The sequence below is a fragment of the Grus americana genome, chromosome 3 (genome assembly GCF_028858705.1).
Source record: "Grus americana isolate bGruAme1 chromosome 3, bGruAme1.mat, whole genome shotgun sequence".
Classification (NCBI taxonomy): Eukaryota; Metazoa; Chordata; class Aves; order Gruiformes; family Gruidae; genus Grus; species Grus americana.
Genome location: NC_072854.1, coordinates 106,696,572 through 106,718,534, shown reverse-complemented (window position 1 = coordinate 106,718,534; position 21,963 = coordinate 106,696,572). Strand labels below are relative to the sequence as shown.

Genomic DNA, 21,963 nt, shown 5'->3' with positions numbered 1-21,963 from the left:
CTTGTGACCGAGGTAGAAACTGAGAAGAATGTTGAACCTCTTAAAAAGATGAGGTTGCAACGTGATCTGTACCATAGTTGTAATCTTCATTTTTTCATAGGAATGGCACGACGATGGGATAACCTTTACTAAATATATTTGGGGGACATGGGGTTAAACGATTTCCTTTAACAGAAGCCAGAAATATGTTGCAGATGCTTTCTGTATCCATGATGTACAGCATTCGGAACAGAGGCTTTTTAAGAACATCTGAGCTAAAACAGTAGTTGCTGTCGTAGGGACCTCCAAGGTCAGTGATTAGTATATCAGCATTTGAATTTGTATTTCTAAGAGCACGGGTTAAAGAATGTCAGATGATATCTGATGTTCCTGACACCAGACCCTGGACATGATTAGAAGGGCCAATGTCATAGTCTATATTGCTGCCTTTTTTTTTTTCTTTTCTTTTTTTTTTTTTTTTTTGGTCTTGCTGTGAGTAGTCACTCTGTTCTCCTCACTGGAATTGAAAAAGCTCTGACCTGCATTTTGCTACTTCATATGCACAGCCCATGGCAAGCATTATTTCACACTTGTTCCTCCCCAGTAGTAAATACAAAGCAAATAGCATCTTTAAATGAGAATATCCAAATAAGCTTTGCACAAGTCTCCCAACCAGCATCACTCTCTGCCAGATCCCTTTCCAGATATTTTGAATTCCTAATGAGGAAGTACATCACAGTTTCAGTTCGTTCCTCTTTATTCTTTTTTTTTTTTTTTAAGGTCTTGCTTAGGACTAAGATGTCATTATGTTAATACTGTACACACTGGACAAAACAGGTGGTCTATGCCCTGTATAACTTAGAAACAATATATAAGATAAAAAGGCAAATGATATATGCTTATAGACAAACGAGTGTGAAACTGCTGGTCAGTATGAAAGAAAGTGGTGTCAGCATCCTGGCAGCTTAGTTCTTATGATCTTCTCATGCACATTGCAAGGAAGAGAAATTTTGGAGAACAGTGAAATGGCTTTGTGGAACTCTGAGTGAGGGGTATATGGAAGAAAGCATAAGAATGTTTATTTCAGCATATAATAAGAGAGTAGTAGAAGCAGACTTGGAAATAGGAGCTGACTGCTCAGTACTGAGTGAGAGATAAATAACTGAGGAAGATCTTGAAGAGATTTCAAACAGAAAATAATTTGCAGTGCAGAAGGAAGAACCAGTGGAGGAGTTGTCAGTGTCTTGTAAAATAACCTCATAAAATAGGACTTTTTATCATCAGTAATCAATATATAACTGTATGAGTTCCACAGAAAATGTTTAAATTGCATTTGACTGCAGTAAAGCAATTAACAAAGGTAGCAAATTATTTGATGAATAACTGCTTCTGCAATTAAGCAGACCTACAATAGCATCTGTACTCCTTTTTTAAAATGACTTCTTGCATTGACACAAGAATGATAAAACTTTTTTTTTTAATAAGGAATGAGAGATAGGATCAAGTCCTTAATGTCTTTATGCTTTCAGTATCTTCCTCATGCATCACGCCTATTCAGTAAGATTAAAAGTGAAGATGCATAAACCCAAGTAATGGCCTTGGGAGTAAGTCTTCCATCTTTTAGATTACATTTTAAGACTCCCACAAAAACAAGGAGGGGGACTGCTAGAGATTATCTGATTTTTACACAATAGCCCAAGTTCAAACAAATTTGTACTTTTACTATGATCAATTTCAGAACAATTCATCTGCATAATAGAGATTTTGTGGCTCAGTTGTACTCTGCACAGATGCAAGGAGATGAGACAGAGAAGTGCCCTTTTATGTTCTGAGTCTGGTGCCTTTTCATACTGTTAGTTTAATTAAGCTAATGAGCACATGTGAAAGGGATCTACTATGTATCAGTAAATGATGGCAGCCAGGGGCCTCACGGTAAGTCCATAATTACATGTATTGAACTGGTATTCAGAGTAGACTGGATGTGGGACCTGCTTTAGCTTTGTTGTGACACCAGGTAGATCCATATAAGCAGAAAAAGTCCTAGAAAGTTGTACTCTTCTGATATACTAATGCAACAGCTAGTGTTATTTTTAAATAAACTGTTATTTTAGGAGTGATAATTCTGGGGAGTAAGACTGTCTAAATCTGATCAACTAAATCCTTTTCTCTTGAACATTTCACTCCAAGCTTTTTCATTTTCCCTCACTGATTTATAAACTATGCCTATTTATTTGATGCATCTTCACATATGTATGTTTTCAGTGCTGAATTTAAGTATAATTTTACCTAATCGTATTATAGGTGTTCCTCTGCGTTCTTTGAGGAAGAGAGATCAGCGTTAAAACAGAAACGGCAGAAAATAAGACTTTTGCAGCAGCGGAAAGTTGCAGATATTTCACAGTTCAAAGATCTTCCAGAAGAAATTCCATTACCGCTTGTAATAGGAACAAAAGTTACAGGTAATTTCTTAAAAATAAACAAACAAAAAAAAACCCAGCCAAGTGTTTTGCAAAGATTTTAGTAAACCATGCTATACTTTCTGCACATAGTTAAAATAAACTTAAAAGATCAAAAAGTATATGTGTGTATTGTTAGCTCATTGAGAAGGGGCTTGTGAGGATTAGCTAGTATTACGGTTTAGAGGTACAAACTTACTATGGTTTATTATTTCTGCTGTTCAAATTGTAGATTTATTTTTTTTTGTCTAGTATATCTAACAAATCTTGGAGAGAGAGATGCTTAAATGCAAAGATCTGAATGCTATCTGAAAGTTTAAAATCTAACCTAATATAAAACTTGAGCTTTATTTTTCCATCTGGTTTGTTACAGATATACAATTGATATTGCAGTGTAGTTGGACATGTAAACAAGACATTGCCTTACTGAAAAAACTTACACATAACTGAGGAAGGAATATTGTTTAAAAACATTCCACAAGTTTTGTCTAATTTTATAAAAACTTGAATTCCTCCATCCTGTCTGTCTGTGATCCAGATGCTTTTCACTTAAGCATGGTATCTCCCACTCAAGGCACTACTGTTCATTGCTTTTTGCATTCTTCAGTAATACTGCCCTTAGTTCTTGCTCAAGAGCAAGCATGCTGCACAACACTGCCTCTCCTCACTCTCCTAGAGCTGTATCCTTGAGCTGCATTCCTCATTGTCTTTTGCTAAATATGCAGTCATCAGTGAAAGTGATCAAAGAGAAATGATATGCAAAATCATCTGAAAATTGACTTTTGCCTGTAAAATCTGTCTGTCAGAAGGTATTGGGTATGAAATAGTGTTTTATTTAGACATAAGCGTAGTGCTAAGGACTAGATCTGGGCAATACCTGCCTTGCAAAGATAAATTTGACAAAAATTTGGGCAATATTTCTATTGCATGCAATTCTTTTTCTGGTTTTTTTTTTTCCTTCATTTAATCTATGGGTTTTAAATATACAAACGAAGGGGTACTTGCAAAAGATGTATTAGGTCTGGTTTTGTCAGTGGTATCAGAACATTATAATGTTTGGTTTGTTGTTCGTTTTTTTTTTTTTTAAGCACGCTTGCGAGGTGTCCATGATGGACTCTTCACTGGACAAATAGACGCTGTAGACACTCTTAACGCTACATACAGAGTGACTTTTGACAGGGCAGGTCTTGGAACACACACAGTCCCAGATTATGAAGTTCTTGTAAGTATTGACACATTCTTAAAATAGCTATAATAAAGTAAAAATCTACAATTGTATGCTTTAATTTAAAAGACAAAAATTGAAAATTTTACATCCAGGTGGTATTGTTATAAAGTAGAAACAAGTATAACAGATGCATGGGAAGTTCCAGGGGAACGAGCTTCTACTGTCTATGGTTTTACAGAACAGGACAACCCTCTATGTTAAAAACATAATGGCTCAGGCTGGAATATATATATATATTATAGGTTATTATAATAGCCTGAGTTTAATATGAAGAAATATAATGAGTAGTGTAAGATCCCAAAGAAAATTGTGCTATGGGATCCTGGCAGGATTTGCAGGAAGTGTTCAAGAAAACCTGTCTCTTCATAATTTGCCAAAGTCTGGAGGGGCCTGTGGTAGTTGCACGCAAGGATTATGAGTTGATTGAACCTCATTTTGAAACTTCTTATGATAATGAAGCTACCTGTGGGGATGTTGCTTTGGCCAAACAATTTGGGCTTATTTCCTAGCTCATAGGCTTTTATGAGCTCCAGGAATTGTTCCTGCCAAACAGTCTGACCTAGACTGCAGCTTTTCAGAGGACCTTATGTTCTTTTGTATCTTGTGTAGCACTGAATTTACTAAGGGCCCATCATTTGTCTAGTTTCTGTCGTGATCTGAGTTTGGAGCCTCTGATGAACTCCTGTTCAGTCATGATTTATCCAACTTGCCAATAAAATTTTTGGAAATATTCTTGCAGGTTTTGTTTTAATGTGATGCCATAACACTTTGAAACTCCAACAATGGAATATGATTTTGAAGCTCCTGCTAGCTCAAAAGCAAAACGTTAATCTTTTAACGTTGTTGGGTTGGGATGTGGATGGACATGGCTAGTCCAGATTCCAGAAATAAATCCTTCTTTTTCCTGTCTTGCAGAGTAACGAGCCTCATGAAACTATGCCAATTGCTGCCTTTGGTCAGAAACAACGGCCTTCAAGGTTTTTTATGACCCCTCCCCGATTGCATTATACACCTTCACTCCAGTCTCCAATTACAGTAAGTTACTTTTTTTGTTCATGTAATATTAATCATGGAAATATTTTCTGATACATATTGAAGCTGTTACTGTAAACCGTTTTTGAGATTAGTTTTCTGAGGTTATTCAGTAAGATAAAAATCTTAGCAAATCCCTCTAAAAAGAAGCTATTAAATTAAATGTTCTTTCTTTTTATAGGACAGTGATCCTTTATTAGGACAATCTTCATGGAAAAGCAAAATTTCAGGCACAGATAGTGAAACACTAGGAGGCTTTCCAGTAGAATTCCTCATTCAAGTGGTAAGTGTTAACTGCAACTCTTAATTTTGTTGTGTATTGTCCTTTTGTGTTTGTTCTGCCAATTCTTGTGCAGTTAAGTGACCTTCTGTTGATTTTATGGCAGATATGGTGATATCCAAATTAACTTTTGAAAAGATCTTAATAACTGTTTTTATCCCACCCCTTCTTAATTTTCTCACTTATTCATAAGCTTTGAAATATGCAGCCCTTCAGACCGCAGGAGGGGCTTATATCTCCAACAGTGTGTCTACCACTTGGCCTGAAAAAAAGATATCATTTCTATCTGCAAACTTTGTACTATGTTAAGACTTCTTTTATTATTTAAAATATACTTGCATTGTGCAAAGAACATTTGCCCATATGCATTATCATATATTGTATAATATTGTATTTTATGTTATGTAATGTCCTACCTTCTTGGAGAAGAAAAGCAGCACTCTTTTCCTTGAAAGCAAACATAAATGTTATAGATAAGAAAACTATATTTTGTCTTCATCTTTACAAAATAATTCCTCAGTGATTTTTGTACACCAGTTCAGAAGAGCACAAACAAGTAGTGTTAGGAAACTGAGCTACACTGAATATCAAAACTCATCGAAGCAAGTTACTCTTCACGATGATGGAAGAATGTAATTGCTGATGTTGGCTTAGCTTAAGATCTGTGAATTCTTTAACAATGAAAGCTGTTTTGAACATGCTATAGGAGATTGGAATGATTTGTGTTTAAAATGTTAAGAACTGAGAAATAATGTCGCTAAACACTTCTCAAATTTTATAGTATATGGAACTGGTCAAAAGAATCAAGTTGTGTCTGTATCTCACATGGGCCGCTAATATTTTGGCTGCTCAACTTAATGAATTTTATTTGACAGAACGATCTATTCAGTTTTTTAGGGGAAACTTATTGTATGAAGCTAATTTTGAAAAAGGTGACTTGGCATCTAGCTTAGCTAAGACAATTTAAAATAGATGTAGTTGCTAGAAGATTAATTATGTTAAAAATTGAAATACGCAAAAGATCTTTGTTTATGTTGCTAAGCTATCTGCAGCTATCCTACTCGAGTCGCTGACTGTGATCAATGAAACTGGGTAACTAAGGTGTATTGAGCTTTATAACTATTTAGTGTGTCAAGTTGATCTGTTTATGATATTGTTTCTGTATTATAAATCTGGAAATGTGGGGGTTCTCAGTCATACTTGATGGTATATTATTACTCATTATAAGTTCTAAAAGTACAGGCTTCTTGCTTGTATTACAGATGGTGGCGTTTTACAAAGATCCCACATTAATATGTAGTTTTGCTTGAGGATTGTCAAAAGATTCTGAACAAAATCAAGCCACAGATTTTTGCATTTGTTATGTGATCAACTTAATACTTTATCCATGGTTTTGATAGAGAATTGCAAGTCTTAAAAAAAAAAAAAAATTATTGAAGGATTGGCACCTTATTTTTAAGCCTAGCATCTTAAGCATTTTAAGCATCAACTTTTTTATTAGAAGTTTAAGGCTGGTACTGAAATTTGGTGTTGTGAAATACGTGAGACTGGTGAATACCGATTAATGATTGCGCTGCATTCACCAGTCCAGACGCATTTTTATGTTAATGGTGACCATTAAAGATGTTCTGGCTTTTCTTATACACTGCTACAGCAAAAAGGTCAAAGCCCTTGGTCTGATTTAATGGTGATTCAGGAAGTAAATTATTAGAAAATGTTTGACTCAAAACTTTCTGGAGAACTATTGCCAGGCAATTATTAATGATACCATGAATAAAGAATTTCGTAGGAAAACTTTACTTTGGACAAAACATGCAGCACACCTTGAATAAGGTTTCAACCCAGCCCCTTTTACAGGTTCTGAAATTAATTTGGAACAAAAGGAAGTGTAGCCAAAATCACATGCAGACACTGACAAATAAACATTAGGGATATTCTTTTTATGTATAACTTGCGATTGTAAGCAAACATTGGCCTTGTAACAACTATTTTAATCATAGTTCTGTGCTGGTGAGTCTTAGTTTTTCTAAATCTCTATATTAATTTCTACGTGTTTACATTTTGGCATCAGAGACTGCTATTCTTTCTGGTTTTTATTGTGGACAACCATATGCGTATTAGGAGAAGAATGGCTCAAAAATTGACATTATGATACTAAGAATAAAGTCAACAGTAAACAAGTAAAAAAAAAATTTAAAAAAGTCTTTAGTGCTTACATGCAATATGTAATGTATCATTAATTATTTCCTAGGCTGTACTGCAGTTCAAAATCAATAGATTACATTCTAAACTGTATTAAAATTTGGAGGATATTTTTCCAAGCGCTCAGCTACAGTGCACTGCTTCCCCCCCGCTCCTTGTTTTGGGGAGAAAAATGAAATTGGGAAGCAAACAATTCTAGGACAACCAAGATTGTTTGCAGGGTTGCTGCGTGTCCAGTAGAGGGAGTATGTTAATGCAGCACGTCCAGAAAAGGGAATTGGTATCTTCGTAATTGCTACAGAAAAAGGAGGGATCTTCTGAACTTAAATGTAGGAGGAAAAAACTGAAAATGCATACTAGATTTTTTACTATTTTCTGCTTATGAAAATTTTGAAAATATTCTGTAGTAAGTTATTGCTTTGAAGTGCTTGTGTTGTTATAAATATTCTTTTGACTAAAATATGAAATCTGAAGTACAAATCTAAACACACTGGCTGGATTGTTCATCTCTTTTAATGTGGAAAAGCATTGTACTAAAAACTTGTTTCCAGTTTATTGAGAACGATAAATTATAACAGTAAACAGGATGAGTTATATTGAAAATAGAGCTGTTAGGCAAGACTTTCTCAAGGAGAATAGAGCTGAACTGAGCTAAAGCATTCACTGACAATACTGGCAAATGAAAATGGGAATCTATTTATTAAAATATACCAACGAGAGAAAGTTGGTAGGCATCATAGATACAGTGAAAAGTCAGAGTTTCTTGTAGAAAGAATCAGATTATCTTGATCATGGGAGTATATCTGGGAATAGGATGAATATAACGTAAAATCTCAGATCATGATCTGGAGAACTAGGACCCTGCATCCTCAAATACGTCTGGACATCAAAGTAGAAGTTAAGCATCAAATACCTTGCAAGTTTTGGGGACACATAATATATTCCGCATTAAGTTGCAGACTCACCAGGTTCGTGAAGGAGATGGACTTAGACGTGTTAGGCAGTTGCCGGATGGTGACGACAGCAGAGCTTGCTTGATGAGTAACTTTTTGGCAGCAGTGGCAGGTGGTGTACAGTGCTTTCCTTCCTCCCAGGTGTTTTTTGCCAACATGAGTGTTTGTGTGGTGTGTTAGAAACTAGATCAAAGAGATAATCCAGCTCACAAGTAACATTTTAAAAATTTTCTTTCTTTCTTTTCTGAATTTATTGTTTTGTCATTATCGGTTCCCTGACTGGGTTCTTCATTTAGCTGCAAAAGTGCAAGTACTGGCTCAGCACAGGCATCGAGGAACAGGACAAGGACAGAAATGAGCAGTTAGAATAGTGATAACCTCTGCAGTATTGTCTCTCTGTGTCTGACCATGGCTTGCCATCTGTTCGTAAGATGCATCTGGCAAAGTATTTGTGGTAGAAAGAGAGAAGTATTGATGCCGGTTTACAGGTCTGTCATTTGGAATACTGGTACAGGCTTCCTGTTGCTCACACTCAGGAAAGATGGCAGTGAATGGAAAAAAAGCTACAGAAAGGGCCACAAAAGTTGAGGAGATCAAGAGCCTTTGATGGGAGAGGAGAGTAGAAAGGCTTGGGTTGTGATTAGTGTAGTGACAGAACAGTGGAGAAGAGACACTCCTACTGTCTCTGAATAAACAGTGATAAACACAAGGAGGGAGAGCCTATATTTAGCTGAAAAACAGCTTTGGCAGAACAAATTACTATGAAGTGAAGAAGAATGCATTTAATGTGGAAATTCCGAGAAGATTCATAATTAACTGAAGGAGATCCTGGAACAATTTTCCATTAGGATTTGTAAGGGCAAGAAACCTGGCTGCGTTAAGACTGAACTGGAAAATCAACAAAGGGGATTATATATAAGCACAGATGTATGTTGAACTAGGAGTTCCTATTTCTCCCAGTTCTATGTTCCACTACTAGGATGCAGTTAACCCCTTTGAAATTTATAATACCTGAAATCTCGGCTCTGTTTACATCAGTAATAAAACTGTTGCTGGTTGTAGTGGAGCTGGGATTTCTCTCGGAGCCCTAGAGAGTATGAATAGTTTTAGGAGTGATATGTGTGTTGAGAGGACTCCCAATGATTTCCACTTCAGCCTGCTAGGTCCCAAGGGCAGCAGAAACAGGGTATTCCTGTTATGAAAGAGGGAAATGGAAAGCCTAGAGTTGTTCTGTATAAAATAGATCCAATCTCTATGCTGCAGGAGTGCACACAAAAGGCTGGTGCTCAGTCAAGAGCACGGCTGAGAACAGGCTGAGAACTGTGTGAAAAAAGGTATGGTAAGGTGAGTGATATTAATTGTAGTACGTGATGATAACACCCTTTGCTTTCCTTCAGGCTGCAAAAAAAGAAGATTCTTGATTTTTCAGCCTCTAGCTGGCCATAGATTATATTAGTCTTCCTATAGGGAATTCCAGCTGATGGATTTTAGCATTCTCCAATCTAGGGCACTTGAAAATGCTTTAAAAATCTCTGGAAAATCCATCATTTAATTAATTTTTATTTCTGCATCTTAACTTGAACAACTGAGAAATGTGTTTTAAAATGGTGAAAGAAACACACGTTTTATTATCTTGAATTTCTACGGCATTTCAAAACTGCTTAAGGACCTATTCATTCTAAAAATAGTTCCTTTGTTTTAGACCAGGTTATCGAAAATCCTTATGATCAAGAAGGAACACATCAAACAATTGAGAGAGATGAATACAGAAGCAGAAAAGCTGGTGAGAATGTTCTCTTTTCAGTTCTTAATACAGGATATGCTTTAACAGCTAATGCAAATAGATACAATTAAAACTAGAGTCTAGATAAAAGCTGTATTTTATCGCTTTCCATAATGTGAAATTTTTTTATTATTTTTTTTAAGGATGAGTCAGGTCAGTTGTTTCAAATATGATTCTCCTTTGAAAGCATTATGCTTTGGAAGCCGATTAATGTTAACATCAGGATAGCATATGTCATTTGACACGTAAAGTAAGGAAATACTAAGTACTTTGAGAATCTTGGGTACAAGTTTATATGGTAAGACATTCATCATAATTTTATTTTACAGATGGTAGGTACTTAATTATTTAGCTTTCTGGCTAAAACAATAACTCAGTTCAGAGATTTTCTATATAAAGCTCTGAGTGCCCTTGACCGGCATTTAAAATTACAATACCAGAGCAGCTACAGCATAATTAGCAGCAGCAGCATAGTTTTTCTTGCTAGGCTTTATCTAATCATCAGTCAGTAAATCAAAATGATAAGAATGCCTCTTCTACCACCCATGGCTATCAATCAACTTGAAAGTGGAAAGCTATCAGTCTCAACCTTCTGCTAGCATCCATTCAGACAGTTGTCTCCACAGCATACAGACAGAAGGGTAAAGGTTTGTGGAGAGGAAGAGAGGTCCTTTTTATTTCTTGAAACCAAAAAGCTGTTGGGGTTTTTTTCTTCATGTAAGATATTTGAATGTTGAAGGATTTGATTTATTGTGGTAAGATTTCCCTCTTTGTCCCTTCAGTGATCACGTGCACGTTTGTGTTCTGTTATTCTGCTTCCTACTGCCCCATCCCTGTGTCTCTGTAATTTTGTTCTTTTGTGCTGTGATGCTGCTCTTCAAAACCTTGTTATGATTTCAGTTAGTGCATTATTTTCTCCTGTGCATCAAATGTTTTGTCTTTTAATTTTTGCATACTAATAATTAAAATAGATGCAAAAAGAAGCAAGATTAAAACATACCATTGCAACCTGTAACTCTGATACTGAAAAATTACCAACTCTTCTTAAAACAAACTAAAAACCTTTGTTTTTACTGAGATAATAGTATTTTTGCATAGATAAGGAAATCCGTAGGAATGACTATGACCTAGGAATGCCTTCCTCTGACAAGAATCCAGATATTAACATGTCATTCAGCTACTAAGTCATAAAAACTGTACCGTTATTTTCTTGACATTCTTATGCCACAAAATTGAAAGAGCAAAAAAGCAACAGGGAAGAAGGGGATCTAGAAATAAACATTACATTTTATATATTTTAGCTCAGTTGTAGCGTAGATAAGGACTTTGAGATACTTTTGAAATTCTTCCCTTGAGCTGTTTCCTTTGTAAACCAGCAATCATAAAGCAACCTCTGTTACTATTCGAGGCTGTCCTGATAAAAATAGAGCACGTGATACCTTTCTATTGGGCCGTATTCTTAGCCTGTCTTCTAATCCTCTTTGTCCCTTGGCAATCCCAACTGCATTTGTGCCGCTGACTATATGCTGTTTCTCCTTTAAAAGGTATTTTCTTTGAACAACAATCTTTTTCCGGCACCAATCCACTCAACCATCAATATCATACCTGAACATGAATAAAATAGAATCCTTTGAGTTCATTCAGGTATAGTTTAATTGTCAGACTTTGATAATAATTCATACAATTGTGATTTAATAATTGTTAGAGTAATACCATTGTTTGGTTTAAAACAATCCCTTTATGGAGATTTTTTTTAATGACTGATCCAATATAGAAATAAACAGAACTGACCAAAATCAGAACTGGTACTGTATGTAGTCCATTATTATCTGGCAATAATAATGATAAATTTACATGAGGCAGGGCATATCTTCAGAGGAGCTATTAATACATACAACTGTACATTTTCTATTTCATTTTTCTGAAAGGATGGCTTATTAATAGCTAAGCATCTTGACATCACTATACTAGTCTTGGTTGCAGACTATAAACAAGTTACTGTGTACGTAAACCAGTAAACACTTTTCTGATAGCCATTTGCATAAACAAATCTAAATAAAAAGAATGGCTAGTTCATTTTTTTCACTTGACCTGCAATAAAGACAAGGTAAAGGCGATGCTGGTCGTTCCAGAGAAGCATGTAGATGCTCAGTGGAAGAGATGTTATCCGTTTCTGTCTACAAAAAAATGGATGGCTTTCAGTCTGCCAGTTCAGCTACCTGTCAGCATTTCCAGATCTTGGATTGCTCCCGCATCAGAAGTAGCGCTGGTGCTGAGAAATATTTCTTTTGTCGTCACTAGCATAGAGTGCCCTTACCCTTTCCTCTCTGATGGGGAATTCACAATTGTCCACAGCTTTCACAGCTAACCTGGAGTAGTCCGGGCTGCTCTAGGGGGGCTGGTCACTGAAGAAGGTCTGAAAGTTACCATTTTTTCCCCTAGGTTCCAGAGCTGCAGGAAGTATGTCAAATTTATGCTGGTTTCCAGTTTGCTCGTAGGTGAATTCTGAAGTTATTGTGTTAGTTTAAAGCCTTATTAATTTGGTATTCAGACTTGTAAATCTGTGGACAGCATTTCAACAGTTGTCACAAGCAGGTACATGAGGAAGCATTATTAATGGGGAACTTTGAACTGATAACTGAAACCTTGATTTTGAGTTTTTGATCCAGATCCTTCTGATCCAGGAGGCTCTTGACTTTGCAATTTGCTTTATCTCGCGGTGTGAAATCTATAGTGCTGTGGTTTAACCCGGCTGGCAACTAGAAAAACCACGAGCTGTTTGCTCACTTCCCCCCCCCCACTCCCAGTGGGATGGAGGAGAGAATTGAAGAGGGAGAAAAAAAAGAAAATTAAAACTCGTGGGTTGAGATAAAGACAGCTTAATAGGACAGAAAAGGAAGAGAATAATAATACACAAAACAAGTGATACACAGCACAATTTCACACCACCCAAAGCTGATGCTCAGCTAGTTCCTGAGCTGTGCTGCCTCCTAGCCAACCCCCCAGTCTATGATGAGCATGATGTCATATGGTATGGAATATCCCTTTGGCCAGTTTGGGGCAGCTGTCCTGGCTGTGTCCCCTCCCAGCTTCTTGGGCACCCCCCACCTTCTCATTGGCAGGCCAGTACGAGAAGCTGAAAAGTCCCGGATGGCTTGGCAACAACTAAAAACATTAGTGTGTTATCAACATTGTTCTCATCCTAAATCCAAACCACAGCAGTATGCCACCTGCTAGGAAGAAAATGAACTCTATCCTAGCCAAAACCAGGGCATACAGCTACAGATTTGACTGTATGAGGTACCTATATCTCATACTTGTGGCTGAGGTGCAGTGGAAATACATCCAGCTTATCTTGCAAGAGGCTATTTGTGGAGGAAATTTTATAATATACTGTATGTTTTGTTTCAATTTTGTAAATATCACCCAAACAGTGTTGAGACACATATAAGAAAAAAGTACTGTATTCTGGTGTTTATTTTTTGTGGAAAATTGTGCTTACCCAAAATACTTCTGTTACCAAATACAAGCTCTAGTAACTTTCTTCTTTGGCATAACTGTTAGCTGTAACAGAAGGTACGTAGCACTGAGTCATTCCTCAAGTGCCCACTAACTTGCCAGATAACTGTCCATTCCATCCTAGAGCAGAGGTGATTGTGGCCATATTGTCCTATACTGTTCTCCTACTGACATGATAGCTTTCTGTTCATGGAGTAGAGAGAAGCCATTCTCAATTACAGGAGAAATAAGCAGGTTAGACCGCAGTCGTCTTCTGTAGCATTTACCACCACAGATTATCATAGCACTTTATGACATGGCAGTTACTACATGGTAGTTACTACACAGTTGTCACTTGGAGTTTTAAGTAGTGATACTACATTTTAATGTTTTGTATCTTAACATTTTTCTATTAAACACTGGGATTTCAAATATCTCAGTATTATCTTCAAGTAAAAATCCCTTTTAATGAATTCAAAAGATATAAATGTACAGTATTGCATTAACTTTAATATGCTTTGTCTTTTCCACAGAAATCCTATTCTATGCCAATAGGCATTGAGTTTCAGAGGAGATACGCAACTATTGTTCTAGATCTAGAACAACTAAACAAAGACTTAAATAAAGTTTTGCATAAAGTTCAACAGTATTGCTATGAGGTAAGATGTTGCTGGAATCTGTATGTACTTATTGGTTTTGTTTAACTGAAGTACAAAAAAAAAAAAAATTAGAATTTCCTGGGAATAGGGCATAGGTGGGGGTCACCTTGAGATGAAACTAGTAGTAGCTGTATTGGATTCCTTCTCTGTCTCTGCCTTTGTCTGTCTCTCTTTCTTTTACAGAACTCAGACACTTTGGCTGATGCCAGTGGCCAGTTTTGAAATAGACATACATGTATATAAATGAAGAAAAAAACCCGTGTACTATATATACCCATGAATTCTCTTTGAAATCATTTGTCATTTCACACATACACCAAATGCAAAGGAGATCTTTATTCTTAATTTCTCTTTGTTATATCTGTGCAGCTTGCTCCTGACCAAGGCCTCCAGCCTGCCGACCAACCGACAGATCTGAGGCGTAGGTGTGAAGAGGAGGCTCAGGAGATCGTTAGGCAAGCAAATTCCTCCACAACAGGACAGCTTTGTGTTGAGAGTGAAAATTTAACCGATCTTATCTCTAGACTTACAGCGATATTACTGCAAATTAAGGTAAAATGTTTGAAAAAATAGTTTCTCCCATGAAATACATAGTATTAAAGCTCTCTGTTTCTTTGTGCTGAACTGTGAGAACATTTTCTGTTTTTTTTCTCCTACAGTGTCTAGCAGAAGGAGGTGATCTGAATTCCTTTGAATTTAAATCACTAACAGATTCATTAAATGACATTAAGAATTCAATAGACTCCTCAAATATCAGGTATTACTTCTTGAGTATTTAATTCTTAATTACACATTTTGTGCCAGCAAGCAATTCTTACTGTATTTTAGAGGTCAACATTGGTTATAATTAAGGGGTTTAATCTGGTAACTTTTACTTATAGGAATGGTCCCATTTAAAAGGGAGCTTCTTAAAGGGAGTGTGAAATTAGCAGTTTTCTGTTTGAACCTATCAGTGAAGTGACTTGATTTAAAAAGAAAAGAAAAAAAAGTGCTAAATTGATGCAGCAACAACTAGACTTTCTTGCTTTTCAATCATTTATGGCAACTAATATGAAATCCCACTAGTAAATGCATTATAAGTTCTTTAAACCACAGAACAGTGCAATTTCAGTATTCTTTTTGCATAGCTACTCAATCTCTTATCTGTGAATATCAAAAGCTAGCATATGAGACAATTACAACTCCTGACCAGCTTCCGTTAGCAATATTTTAAACCAAGAACCAGAAGAAGAGCCATATTGTGCCAGATCAAAGGCCTATCTAGTCTAGATGGGCCATTTTTCAACAGCTGTCACAAGCAGGTACCTGAGGAAGCATTATAAAAATAGCAAGAATGTGGTGATACTTGTCTGGAGTACACTGCAGCCTCCAGCAATTTGTCACCAGGATTTTTTTTTTTAATAATTATAATGCTGCTAAATTATGTAATTTAGAAAATATACCTAAACACTGAGTATTTCCTTATACCCTCCATACTGGTATTGCTACATAATAATGGGAGGCTGCACACGTGAATTTTTTTTATTGCCCCCATCAAGATAATAGGATGGCCTTTTGATTTAAAAATAGTTATTGAGAAATGCTGGTTTATAGCATTTTTTTCATTAGTAAAAACAAAAATAAATCCCAAACATTAGTGAAACTTCTCTATAATCAACACTGCAATTTGCACATTGGAACGGGTTCAACTAAAGGTTGATGTACACTGCAAAGAAGGTGATGATGTTTCCATTTCACTGTACTTTATCTGAGGTATTTTAGCATCTCTTCATAGTATTTTTATTTCATTAACTCTGGTCATGTTAAAGTTGTCTTTAAAGCACCTGAGTCAGTAACTCTTGATTTCATGCAGCTGTTAAGTGAAAACAGCATTTGCACAATGTCTGTCAAGTATAGTTGCATCAGTACGTACCAATCTCTGACTCATCTGAATTTTTGTACTGGCTATGTTCGTAGCTTGACTTTCACTATAGAAGTATTCAGACACAACTCTTAAATATGGGGTTTAACGCTTTTTTCCTTCTTTTCTTCCTGTAGTTGTTTTCAGAATAACGTTGAGATCCATGTTGCACATATTCAGAGTGGTCTGAGCCAGATGGGGAACTTACATGCTTTTGCAGCTAATAACACCAACAGAGACTGAAAATTTCCTTTCAAGTGTACAGCAAGTAGTTCTGGAAAATCCTCTTCCTTTATATAGGCTTCACCAAATATCCTACCTGCCAGAAGATAAGGGAAAAGAAAACCTCTCAGAAAAGACCCTTTTAAATATATTCTATCTGCTTCTTCAGAAAACCAGCATTACTGGCCAGCGTTACGTTAGATTTCTCCATTTGTTATTCACATACAGTAGTTTTGCTAACTGGTAATCTCTTAGTAATTGCATTTATTATAATAAACTTGAAGACCTACTTTCATATAATTTGAACTTAAATTTTTTTAAAAGTTCAGATGAATTCTGCACGCCTCTTGCTGTTGGGCTCTCCTGGTATGTTAGAAGTGAGGGAAGAGGAAATGGCTAGAATTAGTAGCCACACGGTGGGTCTTTGTTATGTAAAGCTACGCTTCTATGTAGGTATTGAGAGCTGCCGTTTCAGCCCTCGGGTAGCCTGGTGACAGGGCAGGCTGAGTGTTCCTGACCCTGCGAAGCAGCAGCAGCAGGATACAGACAGCAAACAGAAGCTGTAAATTTGAGGATGTCGGGCAGGTCTATCGATCAGTCAGTGTCTTGTTGGAACTTTTAATTTATCGTAACTTATAGAAGGAGTCTAATGAAGGAATATAAAAATGTAACCATTAACTTTCCAGAAAGAGATTGGTTATGGCTTTTTCCCTTCGCATGGGGCAAAAGAAGTGCTTTAGTTGGTATTTTATATAAATGACTGGTTAAACATATTGTTTTTCCAAATTTTTGTTTGTTTTGCACAACTTTTAAATTAGATGACTGGTTATCCAACGATACCCAACATATATAAATATGAAGATTTTTATAACTAAAGATAACCAGTGAGGTAAACTGCAAAAATAAAAAGTGAGAACCTGCCTATGAGTACCTTTTGGAATGTTAATCTTGTAAAAAGTGTGTATTGGTTTGTTTAAATAGTCTTGTAAAGCTTCTGTGTAATGAATTGTTTCCAGATATGAATTTTCAGAGATAGCTGTAGAGATGGTTTTGATTCTTTTAGATGCCTCATTAAATGAGGTCTTTTATATGTTAATGTATAAAGAATATGTAAACAGGATTATTTTCAATTTTAAAATTTTGTATAGTTTAAAGATGCTTCTGTATTCTGTGTTGGTATTGTGCCACTGCAAAAGTTTAGTGCAGAGTTTATATTTAGCTAAACTTGTTCTGTTAATTAAGAGAAATGCATAAATCTTTTATTCTCAATGAAATTTGTAACTCTGAATAAATTGACCTATGAGAGTTGATATATTTCACAAAAATGCAAACTTTTTTGCAGATGGTCTCAGGTCATTTTTTTAAGAGAAGCTAATTTAATTGCTGAAAATGAAATGTTATGAGGACAAGGTGAGTACCTGTTTTAAAAAGTATTTAAAAACTTTACAAGGGATATTAAAAAAATGCTAAACGCTAATTTTTGCCGAGTTACCCATGGAAATTTACCTCTGCTAACATGATAGAACGTTGTAGTGGTCCCTGCAATTGCTTTTGTAGTTACATTACCTGTTCTTTTGTGGTGTTACCATCTGTTTGGTAAAGACAACAGAAAGGGTCTCTCCCACCACCCTTTTCATTTCAACAGAGAACAGTGCCAAATCCTAACTGAGGGCACGTAGGTTTAGTCAGACCTTTCTTCTGAGTTCCCCCCCCCGTGTAGCACACCAGACTTGCTCACTGCCAGGTGAGCTGGGCGCTGGTGCTAGCACCACGAAACGGCAAGGACTGCCTTTTCCTCCCTGGCTTACTGCACCAACCTCTGTAATCCCTTACCGCTCTGTCGGGACTGTTTGCGTATTCACACGTTAAGCTTTTGCAGGACAGGACTTCCCGACAGGAAACATCGGGCAGTCGCGGAGGCTAGCTTTGCCCTGTGGATAAGCAAGCACCCCAAACTGAGGGAGAGGCACCAGTAGGTGCCGCTACCAAGACTGGTATGCAGCAAAGAGGATTTGGGAACCTGCTTTTCATGAGAGACTCCTTCCTTACTGGATACAGAACACATTGTAATAACCACCACACTCCAGTCTTAACTCTCGTTCTGTAGGTATGGTTTTTACATGTGGATTCTTAAATGTGCTCTTTCCAACATCTTTTGGGTTTTTTTAATCATTTCAGGGTAATGTAAAATACTAGGAAGATCCATAACTTGTTATAAAAGTAACCATGTACTTTCACATGTTGTTTGGCCAACACATACAGGCAATGTGAATATCCGCATTGCTTCTCTTCAAGAGGATGCATTTCCCCTCGATTACTGATGTGTTGAGTCAGAGCTAATGTTCTTGAGTTTCTGCTGAATGTGGCCTGAACACAGTAGGAATCTCAAGAACTCACCGCAGCTACTGTAACTGAAGTCTGCAGGAGTGGAACAAGTTAGTTTGGTTTCTTACAGTCAGTAAACTTGAATTCACCCTGCACCCCCAAGAAATGATTGTCTCATTTTCTGTCTCCTCATGTAAGTACTTCTCTTCTGGGGTCTTCCCAACCTCTAACGCAAGAGCTCCTTAGGTTCCCAAGTCCACTTGGGGTGGATGGCATCTGATTTTGTTCGGTTGGCTGTTTTTTGCTTCATGATTTTGTTGTTTTTTTTCTTCAAGGACAGCTGTTTTTAGGAGGGAGAATATTAATCGGCAATCCTGCTTTGCCCCTTACCCTTACAAGCTTGCAGTTCAACCACGGTTCAGCTGTCCCAGATCTTGCAAGCACAGGTATGTTACGGGGTGACACGGAGGGATTTTGTGCATTGGTGACCTTGTTCTGTGGGGCACAAGTCCTGATGCAAGGCGTTTCTGCCCCCAGTACACGGGTCACTTTTTCTTGTGCTTCCAAACCATTAGAGCCTCACGGCATTCAGGTGCTATTCCACAATCGGAGTGTTACAACTTGCTCTGCGAGGCTCTGAAGTACAGCTTTATCGGTGGGAAGAATTGGCCTTACCCTCAGAATACATAGATAGTAATACAGCCTTCCTTAATCAACTGAATTACAGGAGAGGCTTCTGCTACTAATAATTTTGGTGTTCTCAGTGCAGAGCCATTCAGCCCACTACCGATCCTGGGAAGAGCTTCTGCTAGTCACCAGTATTCAAATTCAAAGCTAAAGCGCCTTTACAGTGTTCACAAAATATTCCTGCCTTTCTGTAGTTTAATGTTAACCGTGGCTTAAGCAGCAGCATTGAGAGGTTTGTCTGAGCAAGACAATGATTTGAGGGTTTGGGTTTTGTATCACTTAGGCCATAAATTTGCATTTCCCCTCAGGGCTCGGGGTGGTTGTTTAGAGCAGATCTAAAGGAAATACTGACAGAGACGGCTTAAGGCAGTTTTTGTAACCTGTCCTTCAGGTCCCTGAGGTCTCTTACTCGCACCTGAACCACTGCAGTGGGCTCTCCAGGCCCTGGGAAGAGGAACCTGCAGCTGGGATTCCTACCACCTCTGTTCTCTACGCCACGTCAGCTAAGGTAAGAAACCTTGTCCCTGGTACACACACAAGTACAGCAAAAATGTAAACTTTTATTATTTTTTCTCTGTCAAAAAATCCTGACAGCCCATCCCACTCTTCTACTTTTCTAAGACCAGCGCCCATCCCCAAAACACAGTGGATTTGGTTAGCTTTTTGGCTGAAGAAGGTTAAATAGGGATACAAAATGTGCTAATGGAAATCTTTAAATACAGTGTAAAAAGACGCCATCAGCTGATGGCGCTGACCCGTATCTTTCTTAAATAAATAGGTAAAATCAGTTACTACCGGATAAAGTGCAACAGTCGCAGAGCAGGGGTGAGGTAGCGCGGTAGGTGACTGCTCCCCGCAGTCCTCAAAGGGCTCGGAAGGCGCCCAGGGCGTTTTCCTCCCACTCCGAGCCCGATTCCGAGTAGCCGCTGGTATCCTCGGCGTCCGACACGGGCGAGTACTGCCCGCAGAAGGCCCGGGCCGGCGGGTAGGGCACGGCCGGAGGTGGCCCCGCGAAGGAAGCGGCCTCGGCCCCGCCGGGCTGGCTGGGCGGGAAGCCCTCAAAGCCGGGGCCGGGGGGGAAGGCGGCGGCCTGCGGCCACTCGTAGGGAGCCGAGCCCTCCTCCTTGATCTGCACAATCTGGGCCGCGCCGGAGAGGGCGTAGCGGGGCCGCTCCGGGGCGCGCAGGGTGGCGAAGCGGGGCGCCTGCGGGTAGCCCGGCGGCGTGGGCGGCTCGGCGGGGCCGGGGCGGGGCGGTCCCCGCTGGCGGCGGGACTTGGCGCGCCGGTTCTGGAACCAGACCTGGGGAGAGAGGGCGGCGGTCAGGGCGGGCGGGGCCGGGGCCAGCCCCGGAGCGGTGCGGCGCGGCCCGGCGCCCCTCACCTGGATGCGGGACTCGGGGATCTGCGTGGCGTCGGCCAGCTTCTCCCGCAGGTAGATGTCGGGGTACATGGTGTCCTGGAAGACCAGCTCTAGCGTCTCCAGCTGCGCCGCCGTGAAGCTGGTCCGCTTCCGACGCTGCGAGGCCGCCGGCGCCCCCTCCGACGGCTCCCCCGGCGCCCCCCCGACCCGGCCCGCCGGCAGCCGGTCCCGCTCCGCCGGGGGAAGCGCCCTGAGGGCGGGCGAGGCCGGGCCGGGCCCGCTGCCTCCCGCCCACCTGCCCGCGGGAAAGGCGGGCGGCTCCGCCAGGGGCTCCCCGAAGCGCAGCGCGGCCATGGCAGCGGGCGAGGAGGGGGCCCAAGCCGTCCCGCCGCCCTTTATAGCCGGGGAGGGGGCTCGGCAGGGGCGGGGGTTCGAAGGGAGGCGGCACGGCCCCCGTGGGGAAGGTGGGCGCGGAGGTCCGGGCACCCTGCCGAGCCGCCTGGCTCCGCACCCCAGGCTTGCTGGTGGGGTGCCCGCTTGGGCTGTCCCCCGCCGTGCTCGGCCCAGAGGCCTCAGCGCCGGCCGGGGTGGGTGATGGCTGGTGGCCCGCGACCCCCTGCACAAAATATGGGTAGCAAAGGGGAGAGCGGAGCGGGGTTTTCATCCACCTTCTGTGGGCAAAACAAGTTGATGCTGGGAGGGGAGGTTGGCACCCCGGATAGGGCCCAGTCCCGCAGCTGGGTTATGTCCGACACAACATCTGGGCTGATACAGTTATGGTTGCTGCTTGTGTGGAGGCTGGTGTTTTCCAGCAGCTGTCTGCTTTGGCGAGTGAGGGATCTCGCGTGGTGTGAGACTCAAAGTAAACAAAAGTTATCTCTTCCCTTGGCTGCAGCTGCTGTCTTTGCAGTGCTTTGCTGCGAGCTGTGCGGCCGGCGTACGGCCTCCTGCTGTGCCTGTTGCAAAAACATCTCTTTCTTTTTAAGATGCAAGTTAAATGCACCCGGAGAGCCCCAGCAGCTCAGGCAGGGCAGAGACAGGCACTGGTGTCATCACCTTTTCCACCCACTTGCCTCCGTGCTCCTGCTCGCACAGCCCAGGCGCTTCTGCGAGAACTGTTTCGCGACTGGAGAAGTCTCACCCTGAAACATTGCCTGCGCGCTCCAACAGGCAATGCCAGACCATCACCAAGGCACTTTAAAAAGGGTTTGCCCTCATTTTGCTTTACGGGACCATCTCCGATGAAGAGTGACTTTGTGTGAAAGAATGGCATTTTGATTGTCAACAGCCGCTTTTGAAAGTTTTTTGTTTGTAAAGTGTTTGTACCTTTTGCGCTTCTGCACATGCAGTGATCTGCGTGCTTTCATTAATAAAGTTTCTAAGTCGTTTGTTCCTGAAA

The 21,963-nt window shown here is 39.7% G+C and overlaps 2 protein-coding genes and 1 long non-coding RNA gene across 6 annotated transcripts in view; 2 read left to right on the top strand and 1 right to left on the bottom strand.

The window, feature by feature from the left end:
- The window catches only part of LIN9 (lin-9 DREAM MuvB core complex component), a 40,047-nt gene extending 23,802 nt beyond the window's left edge, over positions 1 to 16,245 (top strand). For all 4 annotated transcript variants that reach the window (XM_054819573.1, XM_054819571.1, XM_054819570.1 and 1 more), the window contains 9 exons: positions 2,281 to 2,438; positions 3,524 to 3,657; positions 4,579 to 4,698; positions 4,877 to 4,978; positions 9,833 to 9,913; positions 13,945 to 14,070; positions 14,440 to 14,622; positions 14,730 to 14,827; positions 16,108 to 16,245. In XM_054819573.1, coding sequence (XP_054675548.1) covers positions 2,281 to 2,438; positions 3,524 to 3,657; positions 4,579 to 4,698; positions 4,877 to 4,978; positions 9,833 to 9,913; positions 13,945 to 14,070; positions 14,440 to 14,622; positions 14,730 to 14,827; positions 16,108 to 16,213 — 1,108 coding nt within the window. In that variant the 3' untranslated portion in view covers positions 16,214 to 16,245. The remainder of the gene's footprint in view (positions 1 to 2,280; positions 2,439 to 3,523; positions 3,658 to 4,578; positions 4,699 to 4,876; positions 4,979 to 9,832; positions 9,914 to 13,944; positions 14,071 to 14,439; positions 14,623 to 14,729; positions 14,828 to 16,107) is intronic.
- MIXL1 (Mix paired-like homeobox) lies at positions 16,161 to 20,918 on the bottom strand. Its single transcript, XM_054819576.1, has 3 exons — positions 20,586 to 20,918; positions 20,000 to 20,504; positions 16,161 to 16,289 (listed from the first exon to the last, which is right to left on the bottom strand). The coding sequence occupies exons 1-2, from the start codon at positions 20,916 to 20,918 to the stop codon at positions 20,067 to 20,069; spliced, it is 771 nt and encodes a 256-aa protein (XP_054675551.1). The 3' UTR covers positions 16,161 to 16,289; positions 20,000 to 20,066.
- LOC129204157 (uncharacterized) lies at positions 20,516 to 21,963 on the top strand. The gene is made up of 2 exons (XR_008576293.1): positions 20,516 to 20,636; positions 21,551 to 21,963. It is a non-coding gene; the product is annotated as an uncharacterized LOC129204157 (long non-coding RNA).

Excerpts from the sequence above, each read along its gene's own strand:
- MIXL1 (XM_054819576.1), bottom strand. The coding sequence starts at position 20,918 with ATGGCCGCGCTGCGCTTCGGGGAGCCCCTGGCGGAGCCGCCCGCCTTT. Across the intron at positions 20,505-20,585 it reads TCCCCGAGTCCCGCATCCAG|GTCTGGTTCCAGAACCGGCG; the intron begins GTGAGGGGCGCC and ends CTCTCTCCCCAG.